The sequence below is a fragment of the Bombus huntii genome, chromosome 11 (genome assembly GCF_024542735.1).
Source record: "Bombus huntii isolate Logan2020A chromosome 11, iyBomHunt1.1, whole genome shotgun sequence".
Lineage (NCBI taxonomy): Eukaryota > Metazoa > Arthropoda > Insecta > Hymenoptera > Apidae > Bombus > Bombus huntii.
The window spans coordinates 9375437-9388657 of NC_066248.1; the positions used below are offsets into that span (position 1 = coordinate 9375437).

At 40.5% G+C, this 13221-nt stretch overlaps 1 protein-coding gene and 1 long non-coding RNA gene across 3 annotated transcripts in view; one reads left to right on the top strand and one right to left on the bottom strand.

Annotated features, from left to right (window-relative positions):
- Positions 1 to 13221, bottom strand: part of LOC126871399 (uncharacterized) — a 134800-nt gene that overhangs the window by 79784 nt on the left and 41795 nt on the right. The gene's annotated exons all lie outside the window — the stretch shown is intronic.
- The window catches only part of LOC126871337 (storkhead-box protein 2), a 109612-nt gene that overhangs the window by 63816 nt on the left and 32575 nt on the right, over positions 1 to 13221 (top strand). For both annotated transcript variants that reach the window (XM_050630018.1, XM_050630019.1), the window contains exon 3: positions 7426 to 7621. In XM_050630018.1, coding sequence (XP_050485975.1) covers positions 7426 to 7621 — 196 coding nt within the window. The remainder of the gene's footprint in view (positions 1 to 7425; positions 7622 to 13221) is intronic.

Consider the following 13221-nt stretch of genomic DNA (forward strand, 5'->3'; position numbering starts at 1 on the left):
GGGCAAGAAACGAAAATGAAGAAATGATAGATGGGAGAGAAGGCGCTTATGCAGCTACGATTGCCTCAAAGATATTAATTAAGAAAAAAGAACCATTCTCGATACACCCTTGAACAACGTTCAAGTATCACATTGACTATGATACGTCTAGGTTCTCTCGATGATTAAGATTACACGCCCGTGCCGGCGTAATGCATCACTCCATCGGACGATTTATTCAAAAGTTGAAACGTGACTATTCCATAACAGTCATATAGAAAAAAAATTCTACGAAGTTGTTTATTTCGATAATACAAGGATACGACTGGATGTTTTTCCAAATATGATATCAAAACGATCCTTGGCTTACTTCGTCGTCTCGATCGTCGCCTATGTCGTTGACTTCGTAAATCAGCATGTCGTGCAGCCGTGCACCGTGAACAGACGCGGAGACTTCTATCCGCAGCGCGAGAACTCGTTTATCCGCAGGATGCCCATTCACCTCGCAGGCGCGTCTTCCTTTATTTGTTTGCCAATTTAATTGCAAAAAAATGAACGAGACCTATCCCCTGTTTTCCCTTCGTCCGCCTCGCGGCGTGCTCCCTTCCCGTTCCATGGCATCTGGCCCCCCAGCCCCAGTTTCAAGTTTACGATGACATAGAACGACGACATTGCCGGCAACCCTGGCTCACCATTGGCGTCCATCGAGAAATATTTCCCGATGATGCGCTATTATATCGTAAATCCATGTGAGAAATTAACATACTCGCTACCAGCATCGTATTAATATTTTCACCTGATACTTCTTCAATAAGTTGAGATTAAACCGTGTACAATTTCTAACCGATAATATAAACAAAATAGTGTTCCTTGTTCTAAACGTATGTGTTAAAAACAGCAAGGAATTCTTACTTGATTCTCATAGAACGAGTGAGGTAAAGTATAAAATGTTTGAAAAATTATAAACTACGCTGTACGTGTGACGTTTCAAAGTTAATTTGGGTTAATCTTAAATATCTGCGAAATAAATGAACATGAATAGACTTGTTCAATTAAAAAAGAATACACCTCGCACATTTATTATTTACAGATGGAGAATTTAATACAGGTTTAGAGTGCTTAATATCTATTTATGAAAAGGGAATGATTAAATATGATTAAACGATAGAAATAGTAGATATGAAGGTTTAAGTTAATCGTATGTCAGAGTTTGTCGATAAAAGGACAACACAGTCGACGAAAGTCGACGCCTATGTAGTAGCCGGATACGTAGTTATACCCAGTTAAACCCTTCGCTCTGCATTGCGTCCGCGCAAACGCGCACGCTGCACTCGCGGTATTAGCATATAAATTATGTTATCGTGATTTATGTTCGCGAGCCGCGTGCCCACACAGGCACTGTGGGGCTACTGATTAAAATTCGACGGCAACCAGATCCGAAGGCCTATCAAGCGATTGAGAGCCGACAAAATGCTTCGATCTTCCGTCGATATCGACTTTCCATATTTCAATGGAAAGACAGGCTCTCCTTGATCGAATCAAACGGGGAAAAAATGTTTCCAACGCACTACCTTTATGAAATTTTATGTAAATTAATTTTTCATCGATATTTAAATGTAAATCTCGGTTTCCAATGACTTCGCATAATTTCACACGTACCATGAATGAAGTGTACATTTTTACTTTTCTTACACAGTTAGATCTGTTTAAAACTCTGTATGTTCTTGATTTCGCTTATTTTTCAACTCAATCGTATCTTTCCATCGTTGAAAGACTTGGTAAGTTTCGTTGTAACTTTGAGTGCATTCTAGTTTCATTCTGAAGTTTGTGTTACACCATTGAAAAAGGGTAAAAGTGGAACACAAACTCGACCATAAAATTCGATGTTCGTAACAGGGATAAACCTACTTTCTTCCGGCTCTGCCGTCCATCACCATTACCCTCGATTACCGAAATCACACGAATCGTTGTTAATCTTTCATTTTCTCCTGTTCATCCTTTTGACCTTCTATCATCTATCTTCTCTGGAGTTCTCCGTCATTCTACTAACAATCTATTGGTTGTAGGTTTCGATAGTTTCGATTGTCTAATCCGAGGTCGACTTCCTCGAAACATTTGTTTCTTCGACTCGTCGCGAGTTCTTATTCGGCCTCGCGTAGCCGAGCCTCTAAAAGGATAAGCATGCTCGCGAGAGCATGGCTAGCATATTGCATAATAATTAGTGGGCAGCCAACGACCGTATACCCTGTAGAGTGAATTGCCGCAAGTTCATTGTCGGCAAAGAAATAGCAATATAAACGTAACGTGCACCAGGAACAGCGAGCCGATTAGCAACGCTATTACAAGAGTTCTCTCAGTTTCCACCTCTCTCCCGCTTATCCCTTTATTTCTCTCTGTCTGTCTGTCTCTCTCTTTTTCTTTCTTTATGCGCTATGCACAGATAACTCTCATATAACGTGTCAATCAGTGTTTAAAAAAATGTCACGTTAGAAAAATCGCATTCCGTCGAACTCATATTACATACAGAAAACTTCATATAAAATCAGAATTATTAAAGTTAAAAAGTACACACAAAAAATCACCTTTAATCGTGATTACTAGACTACGGGTATTTATGTAGTTAAATTCTCATTTTTGTAAACATTATGAAAGAACTGGTATCTGAGTAGAAATTTATTTTATCTACGAAATATTATAACGAGTCTATTTTGAATATTTTACATATTTTTGCATATTATGTATCAACAGTCTCCACATTCTCGTATCTTTAACTTTTCCAACAATGTATTCCGCTGATATTTCTTTCTTGGTATAGGTATCACATTATACGATGGTTAGCAGTATTTTCAAGCATGCCGCGGCTCCCTCTCATAGTTCTTTTCATTCTTCCTGGTGTTATCGTAAGTAATGGTCGCTCAAGAAGAACAACGATCAAGTTTATGTACTGTTTACACGGTCTTCGACCGCTTTCTTCATGCATCGTTCCCAGACGCACGTTTTTCCATCGCGGTGAATTTATGCGACGCGAATACTGCCCTTGAAAATTCCTTTCCGCATTCTGTGCGCATGGAACGATTTGTCGGAAGAATCTTGTAATTATATTGCACGAACTAATTGTTAAAAGTGATTTCAAAGTAGTTTGGTACTTACTTTATGGTAATATTTTTTATTTAAATTTTTATTGGGAGGAATTTGGCTATTCCCGTGATATTAAAAAATTTTGTAACGAATTTTGTAGCACCCAAATTAATACGAAACATTCTCAATGATGGCGATAATGAAATTCGCGTATGTTCGTATCTGTTGGAATATTGAAGAATGGGAACAACAGACTTAAAACTGAGAAACCGCTTTCTTTCTTGTACGCAATGGACCAAGAAGACTGAGGTTGCAAACCATAGGAAGAGGTCTCGTTTCGAGAAGAATTCGTGAAAGAAACGATCTCGTGAAATCGATGTGGTCGACGTTATGCGTCCGCGTGAGATACGAATCAACGACCGTCGACAAAAGAAAGTTTGACGTAATCGAGGGAGTTTCACCTGCCGAAACACAAAAGCGATCAAACGATAGCAATTCTCCGAGATTGGTCAAAACTGCATCGAAGAATTGCGAGATCCGTCGTCATCCTTGAAGGCACCTTGACACGGATAAATCTGTTAAATCACCGCGTTAAGTAACGTCTTAATAAAAGCTGAAATGTTACTACCTACGATTCACTCACGCGACTTGTATTGCGATTATGTCCATATACCTTTCAATTTAATTCTTTTTACGAAAAATTTTATACTTCGATCGTTGGTAATCTTACTGTTAAATGATTAATATCCAAATGATTATTTCTTTACGCAATCGTAACTTTAACGATTTAAACTTGTAAACAATGACTTGCACTAAACATATCACCCCATAGTTTGGTGTTATTACAATTATTCCTTAAATGGACCATTATCTCGTCTTCTACTAGCGGAAAATCATGCAAAAGAATTCACAGATAATGCGTAACTATTTTCACCGATTGGAAATCGAACAGAGCTGTTATTGGCCAATCTTTACTTCCGAACGAGGGAACCTTCCTGCTGCGACGAATTATATGTAGTAAATCGAATCGAGAACAGCACGAAACTCTCTCGTTTTGTGGCTGTGCAGTCGAGCAACGCGAAATTCCCATCGCGGGGATCGTACTGCGCATTTCGAATTGGGACGATCAGAGTACTAAGGAACTCGAGTATGCTTTAAGGGATGTTATAAAGGATAACTACTTTCCTGTTTACGCGTGTATACTTGAAAAGTATTCTCGTTGCATTTTGAGACTCGCTCGGAAGAATATCTTTCGTTTCCGCGATTCGAGCACCGATATCTTGCCAAGCTGAAAGTTTCTAGAGCTTGACATCCACCGAATTATTTATTCCAATTTCCATTTTAATAATGCAAATGCAAAGGAAGTTTTTAATTAATTAAGTCTTCATACAAGATGGATTTCTTCTGTTTGAAATTCTAATGAAAATTAAAGAAATTAATTGTTCAAAATGTCTTCGTTATACGCTAGAATTTCGATAGTAACGACCATAATCGTATACCGTCATCTATCGTCGATAATACTCGAACGATGGACATAAATTAAGAAAGTTAAAATACGTATTTATATGTTTTATATTTGATAATCTAATAATATAATATATAATATATAATATTGTAGGATCTTTACTACAATTAGTTTATTTACAATAAATGAATTAAATATATGTTGGTTAAACAGGAAACGATGGTTGCTTAACGTGAACTAATCACAATAACGTATTATAATTAAGACAACTAGATAGTTAATTTGCAACTCTCGTCACCACGGATCCAACGCTCTCTCTCTCTCTCTCTCTCTCTCTCTCTCTCTCTCTCTCTCTCACGCGGACCACACTCTCTCGACAACGCTAGCAACATTATCTCCCTGACTTCTCGATTCACACTCTCTGGCTTCTCAACTAACACTGACTGTTAATTTGTCTTTGTCCCTTAGCAACCCCTTGTCTTTTGTCTTAGCCTCACGTCTTTTGTCTTAGCCCCACACGCACATGTTCCGCAACCGCTTGTTTATAATTCGCCCGATACCTCTTAGGCCTTTTGTCCACGATACTACAATATATAATATAGTATAATAAATCTAATAATATAATTAGATTATTAAACGTCTTTACGGTATCGCAGATATAGTTCAATAATTCAACCAATTTTATAACTCAACATTGCCAAAGTATCGAGCACACTGAATTATTGGAATTCTACGATAACTTAATTTTTGAAAGTATCAGTCATTTCATTCAGAAATATCTTATTTTCGACGCACGGGAATGATTTTTAGCCCGAATTGGATATCGTTAGCGAAAAGTCACGCTCCGAGAGCACAAGTGCCATTACGGTCGATACACGGTCGGATTATTCGCGACGTTTCGGGGAGGAGCTCGTTGAACGCTTTCAATCGGGGCTCCAAGTGAAAAATGTCCTGTCAGGTGCAGCGAGTCAGACCCTATCGAAGGTCCTCCAACATAGGAGCTGCGTTGAATGCGCAAAAGGAAAACGGGAATACAAAAAAATTTGTGGAGAAAACGTTTCACGAGTGCACAGCACTAAATTGGTAGTGAGATTGTTGGCATCGGATATAGTAAACAGTATTATTAAAAGTGACTGGCTTTAAAGAACAAGAAACCGAAAGACCAGATTTAAATCGACGATCACGTAAGGTAAGTCGAATATATAGGATAACACTTTTTCATATAATCCTTTCTTAAGAAAATCGAATATTAAATACGTACTTATAGTAGAACTCAGCCAGTTTCTGATTTGACAGAATTGGCGATCGACAGGAGTTATTAGTTATAAATTATCCTATAAATGAAAATAAATCGAATATTGACGATAAAGTCTTTTCGTTTGAAACCTCATCTTCAAGAAAATCAAGTTTGAAGATTTATCGACATATTCAAACGCCATTTTAAGACACGTGGACTGTACTGCGAAGTTAATCAAGGATATGTGTTTGCACAATAAATATATTTCATACTCGAGCAAGTTGTCTTTAGTTTCTACGATTTCCCGTAGTTATAAATTTCTCAAACATAATAAAAATTAAAAATTCGAATTATAGCTTCATGCACGGTATGACAGTCCTGCAATTAAACTAGTTGCAAATAGAATTTGAGCAAGGTTACAACGCGAGAAAGTACACTAAAATCAAAAGAAGCGCGTGATTAATGCCGAAGAAAGTAAGTAGAGAGAGGAAGTAGCAATGGATAAGCGACGAGAAAAATATCGCAATTTGCGATAACCACGAGAAACGTATTCTTGCGATATATTAAGTCGTGAACAGAGCAATAACCGTGGTCACGAAACGAAAACTGCTATGTTTCCTTATCTCAACCTTTCTGAAGAAAGAAACGAATCTTTTAACAACGATCCTCTCTTACCTCTAAACGAGTCTTTCTAATCTCAGCATAATACATTGCATAAGAAAAGACTTAACTTTCTAACTCATTATATAAACATAAACGCGTGCAACATTATGCTCATTCAACGTGACTAATTACCGATTTATCATTTATTTACTTGCTCTTTCTATTACTATCTATTACCATTATTTAAGAAAAGTCGTAGCGAGAAAAACTTTCGTTCCAAATATCTAACTATCATCCTTTGAAACACCTTGACGACAAGAGCAACATCAAAGCTGCATGATTTACGGGTCACGTGTGACTCCTCCTTCCATCTCGAATAGAGAGACGAACATCATGAAATGAACAAAAGCATAATGCGTTGTATTCCATCCGCACAAAGGCCGCCAATGAATCATAGTAGCCCGTGAATCGACCAATCGATTCGTCCACTTCTCTCTAATTTCATGGTTTATCGTGAAGCACAGAGGGAGAACAAAGTTCATTGATCACGTAGCGAGACAGAGAAGGAAAGGAAGGAAAAGGGCAATCGTCGGTGAAAATCCTGCGGGGCCATTCGTTTATGAGTACGTACTGTCTGGCTTATTCGACCCCCATCATGGCCTACGCCTATATATACGGACCGTAACTACGTGGGGAACCGGGGAAAACTACGAGGGTGGCACAGTTTCGGAGTTTGTGAGAAGGGTGAACGCCAGCCAGCCCCGTGGCACTAAACACTTAACTGCCCGACCGTATTTTACAGGATGAATCCTAAGATTCTATCTTTCGTACGACCGCCATCTCGGTAATGGAGGATTCACCTTTATGGCACTGTAGTCGACAATTTGGCGAAATTTACATTTGCGGACCATCTGTTACGCAACGTCAAAGAGAATTATGATTATCAGATTGCCGATTTTTGTGTAGATTTATTTTTATATTGTTATTTTTATATTAGAATTATTTTTGTGAACACGGCTAAAGAAATGAAATATACATGTAATTGTGATTCAAACTGTTTCAGAGCTTTTTGGAGGCGAACTCCAAATGCTGGTGGAACGCAGCCTTGGTGGACGCAACCCGACAACTCAGGTACAAGGGTCACGTGTCACCTGGGGTGCTGATGGTCGGTGGACCACCCTGTGCCCTCGAGGTCTTGAGGGCAGCCTGGGCTCGGAATGTCCTACGACCGCCGGCCGATCACGCGATAACTTGCCTTGGTAAGTATATTCTCAAGCTTCTAACCATGATTACCCTCAATTTTTACCTACTCCTTCGTCCTTTTCAAACCAAGTTGTTACATACAACGACCAAGACCTGTTCTAATCGTACCGATTAATTACAGAACGATTTATTTCGAATGCTAATGAAACTCGAATCGGACGCATCAGCGACATGCGTCGATTATATCGCTGATCAAGAGAACGTTCGATGCCCATAGCTGGAATGGACGCGCGTACACCGTTGCAAATAAACAGAACTGCTATGCCACGCGGTTGTATCTCGTGTCGTTAGCGGAAGCGGATGATAATGCAAATTGGATGTGGCGTTAACGTTTGGTTGTGCATCGCGCTAGTATACGTTTAAATCGAGGAGAGCAACGTATCTCACCGGCTTTATCTTTACGCAACTATGGTTCTTGCATTATCGGCACCGCTTTACCGCGTTCCTTTGTGCAAGTATTCGAGTTCCAAGGAAGTCAGGCGGCGTATTCCATGCTCTTACGCGCTACCATGTGCTACCTAAGTATCGTTCGCTGTTGTCGTTCCGCGTGTCTCTAAATGCCTCTACGAAATTCATTTCCAACAGCGGCGAATAGGAACGCGAACGATATCGTCGATAGCATGCGATGTTTTTCTGTTTTTTGTCTTCTCGTGTACCTTTTTCACCAGCACGTTATTCATCGACGTGCCCTCCATCTTCTTTTTTCATTCCACACCACCACTATTGCCATTTTTGCGCATCGCGTTCCTCTATCTATATACACCTACGCACCACTACCTCGCATACCAAACGTATGCTAATGCATGTAAGTTCCAAGGTACATTGGCGTAACAGCGCAATTAATAACGCCATGACTACAACATTCAGAGGTAGCTGGATCACCTGCATGGTTTGTTGGATTTTCGAGTCGATCACGTTTTACTGGTCCCGTCGTAGCTATCTCCACAGCTACGATCGAAATAATTCCGATGGAAACGAGACATTGCTCCTCCCTTATGCCGCGTCCTCGTTGAAGCAACAATGCTTATCCTCGTTGCTGCATGTCCTAAACAGAGCGCCCAACAAAGATATTAACTCGTAGAAACATTTTGTCCGTACTGCAGCAACGTAATCGAAAGAATTCACGCGTCGATTATCACGTAGAAATACCACCACACGAAATTTCCACTCGAAAAACTTCGACCTGGAACTTGATTACACAATGCGGCAGTTGCATAACGTGTAGCAGACAGTTATCGAAACATCCGTAAAATACACGTTTGGCATTTCACCATAAAACTCGAGCCAATCGTAACGCTAACGCAACGAGTCACGATGTCAGCCGATTCCTCGCATTATCCAACACCACGGTTGGCTAAAATTTCCACTTTATCAGGAGGATTTTGTCAGCCGCCGCGCCGGCTGATAAACGCGTTCAAACACACAGCAGGGTACACGCGCCTATGCGACTCGCTGCTCCGGCGGTGTCTCCTTGTAAAAAGCAAACGATAGCCTGCTACGTTCTACGTCGTTTATCTGCTTGGATTATAGAGCATCCGTGGTATCTAGGGGCCGCTTTCCTTATATGCTCGCTTTTCTTCTTCCTTCCCCTCCCTTTTCACGTGTCTCTTTTCTAGTGCCTCGGTATCTCCTTCATTTTCCTTATTTTTTCCTTCTTCTCTTCCCGCAGGCCGGTTCTCCTATGCCTTAGACACTTGGATACACCTACACTCGGCTATCTCGTGTATTGGTTTTATGCTAATGTATATGCATTCCAACATGCCCGGACACAGTCATATAATTAATGATACCTTGTTCTCGCGGTTACTTTTTTCTACAAGCGGATTTAGAAAACTTCGTACATTGTTCGCGAGCTCGTTCGTTACCGCGTTCTCGTGACGAATACCTACGAATACCAACGACCCGGAGCTTTAACGCGAGATACACCCTTATTCATGGGATTATTAACAAATATTGTTAATTTTGTAATGAACGTGATAATTGATCCAGATCGCTAGAGAAACAATTAACATACGATGAGAAATTATGGAAGCTGTTTGCGACAGTTTTAGAAAATAATAGCGAATTGATAATTATACGTAGACATAACTGTACAGTGTTTCCTATAAATTTAGTTGAAAGAATTTTGAGACAACTCAAATGGCCCAAAATTTAAATCTCCTTTATGAAATCGTTTATATTGTAGGAAATGATCAAGTAACGCCATATAAAACATAGCAGTATATCAGAACAGAATTATATGAATATCGAAATTAACTAAAACAATATTCGTGAGATAGAATGAATAAAAATATTTATTAAATACATAATTGTTGATACTGAGCATGCGTGATCTTTACAATCTAAAGTTTCAAACGAAGTTTGATGATTTCCAAATGAATTAACAGATTCCACTTCGTTTTTCTGTAAGTGTCCTGATAAATAGCGTAACGTAGATCGTTCGGTTATACTTGAGTTAAAACCGAAATTGATCGCGTGTCGCAGCTCAAAGTTATCCCGACCATGTAATAAAATGCTACCCTTCAACGAGCATCGATACGAGATCCACCTTGATCTCCCATATAAATATCTTCTACTATGCTCGGAGCGTCTTTGTAAAATCTGTGAAAACTGTCGGCTGAACACCGTGAAATCTCGACTCTCTAAGAGTATTACGCAAGCGAGAATAGCCGCGAATCTTCGAATGGTTTTCGACGAGTTTATCGAAAAAAGTAATCTGAAAAAAAGGGGCTGTTGAGCAAGGCGGCTTTATCGTCGATCATTAAAGGGGCACCGATGGTAATGTAAATGAATCGTGGCGTAAAGTTCTTCGCCTTTCTCGCCGAGAAGATCCGTGCCAACGGCAGCAGGAGTGCTTAAATCGCGAAGTTGTCTTATCTCGAGTACCTTATCTTTACGCGGCTACGGTTCTCGCTTTATCGATACCAGTTTACCCGCGTAGCGTTTAGATGAGTTTGCCCTTGCAACCAGAGACACGCGACGCGTTTGCACCAGCGTGCAAACAGCAACAGCAGTCTTTATTAACAACGATCGTGTCAAACACGAACGTCGAAATCGTTCGTTCATATTCAAGTTTAACTCTTGCGACATACCGACGATCCTATGTTTCCACTTTTAAACTACAGGGTGTCGTTCATACACCGTGCACCGGTCATTTTCTTCGTCGTCTAACGTTTCTTCCCTCTTTCCTATCGCCTCGTTTGCATACGTTCTGCTCCAAATTCAACATTCCTATCTCCGTTGCAGACGCGCGTATCTCGGCGACTAGCACGCGCTGACACCTATGTGATTTCGTTCCTCGCCATTCTTTTCCTCTTTACCATCGTCTTTGCGTTCCTTAGCTTCTTTTCTCTCTTTCTCTTCTTCGAACCACCGTGCTTCCCTTCCCAGCCTGTCGGCATTCTTTTTACTCTCTTTCCACTTTTTTACACATCGTCCGCTCGTATCTACACACGCCTACGCGTGACTATCTCGCATACCAGGCTTATGCTAATGCACGCGCATATCAACGTTCACTGGCGTAGGAGCTCGTTTAATATTATCCCCGCATCGTGTGACCTTATTTTTACGAGGTTGTTGCACGAAATTACGACGCTACGCTTCCTTCTTCTGCCGTCTACTCTTCCAAGCTCGTCGGAAATTTTTCTTCTTCCTAACTCGGGAACTGAGAGAATTCGTTCGGAAGGTCGCCAACGGCGCAACCGAGCCGATCTCCCGGACGATCAAGCGCGTATCTGGAGGGCACTGGTCGTTCATGTCAGAAATTCGAGAAGGAAAGGGCCTCGAGGATGCGGCTGTATGTAAAAGACACAACAATTCCCTTCGACTCGTTGCAAGATTCTCCATTCTCTTCTCGCGTATAAGTTGAAATGGACGAGAAATATCATGTTAATGTCCCGATAAATTCCCGATTTCTCCGTAGTTGCGAGCAACGCACACGTTCGTGCGTGAACATAACGCGAGAGGCGAAGCGAGTTTCACGCCGGCAACATAATTGGTCTGTCGTCTACCTCGTGGACGCCGGACGGCTTATCGGATCTCTCTATTTCCCTTCTTTCATCGTTTCGTTGGCTGTGTGTCACGAGAATGGCAAGCGGGATCCATAAAAGCGGCTGTAGTCGCATGCCTTCTCTGCCCGATCACTATCGATTTCGCAGAGCTACCTCAAAACGTACGCATCAAGGACAAGCATTACGCACCCATGCTAACAACGAAGATTCCTCCCTCGACGCGATAGTAAAACGAGATCCGTAATTTGCGACTTCTAAGCTCGTTATAGAAATTGCGTTTTATAGAAATGACAACACTGGCCGTTGCTCGTGGTTAAGATTTATCTTGCCGAACTATCTTTGCACGAAGTGAATGTACCGTTCGTATCTTCCGAAGGGATGATTCAGTGCATTTTCTGTGGGAACCGACTAATAGAAGGCGATATCTATCCATCGAAATTTCCAGATTTAATTCAGTACTAGATAGTGTAAGAATATAATATAAGAATCGAATAGAAAATTTGAAACTCGTTAAGAAATTTGACGCCTAAACATGTAGTACAATGTCGCTCGCATCCTACAAGCTTCTCCGTGCATTAAAAGTTACCTTCTTTCCGTCGTAATATTTTCATCCGCACAAAGGATGATATGAAACTTATAAATTTTGTGTAAGTGAATTTATTTTAACCGAATGAAGTATTGTATTGTATATCTTTTATGATATAAAACTACGTTTTATGTGATTTCCTTATAAGCAGAAAAACTGAGAATGGCCAAACAACAGCCATACGCTCATGGCAGAAATATCTGTAATTTCCACGGGATGGAGTTAAGATTGCATCGCTTTTATGCTACTCTGTACATGATAACCACGCAAAGTTTACAGATTTAATCGATTAAGGGGTAGCACAAGCATAGCAGTGTTACAAATTTGAAATTCATAATGGAGACCTTTATGAACAATTACAAGTAAATGATCCTTACATCATGCTACTATGTTATGTACCATACAATTCTTTCAGTGTCCCTACAAGCTCCTCCATAAATTGAGAGTTAAGATCGCTACTTTATACAGTATTTACACAAAACGTACAGATTTCATCGAATACCGGGTAGTACAAGAATAACACAAAAGAATAGTAAATTCGTAATTTGTACTTGATGCGCAATTATAAATGCAGGATCCTCGCATTATGCCACATATTATACCAATATACAGGAATACCATACAATTCTTTCGTCGTTGCTACAGCCGTTTCCCACGCATTTAAAATTAAGATCGGATCGCTTTTGTGTAACTCCGTACACGGTGTATTCACGCTAAATTTGCATCTTAAATAAGGAAGAAACCTCTCTGCGAGTTAGCCATCGATTCGGTTCGTTCAACCAGACACGCAAGCCAACCTAGCATAAGGCTAACTTCTTCCCTGGCACGTAACTTTACAAGTCGCGCTGCCTCCGCAGAAGATCATTCAATCATAAGAGCGTCAACATTGTCCGACTTGTTCGATCATTGCGACTCACAGCCGTACGCACCGATAACCGGCCGATAAATATCCCCGTGTCGCCCGATCAGGACCAAGTTATACGAACCTGTCCTGTTAAAG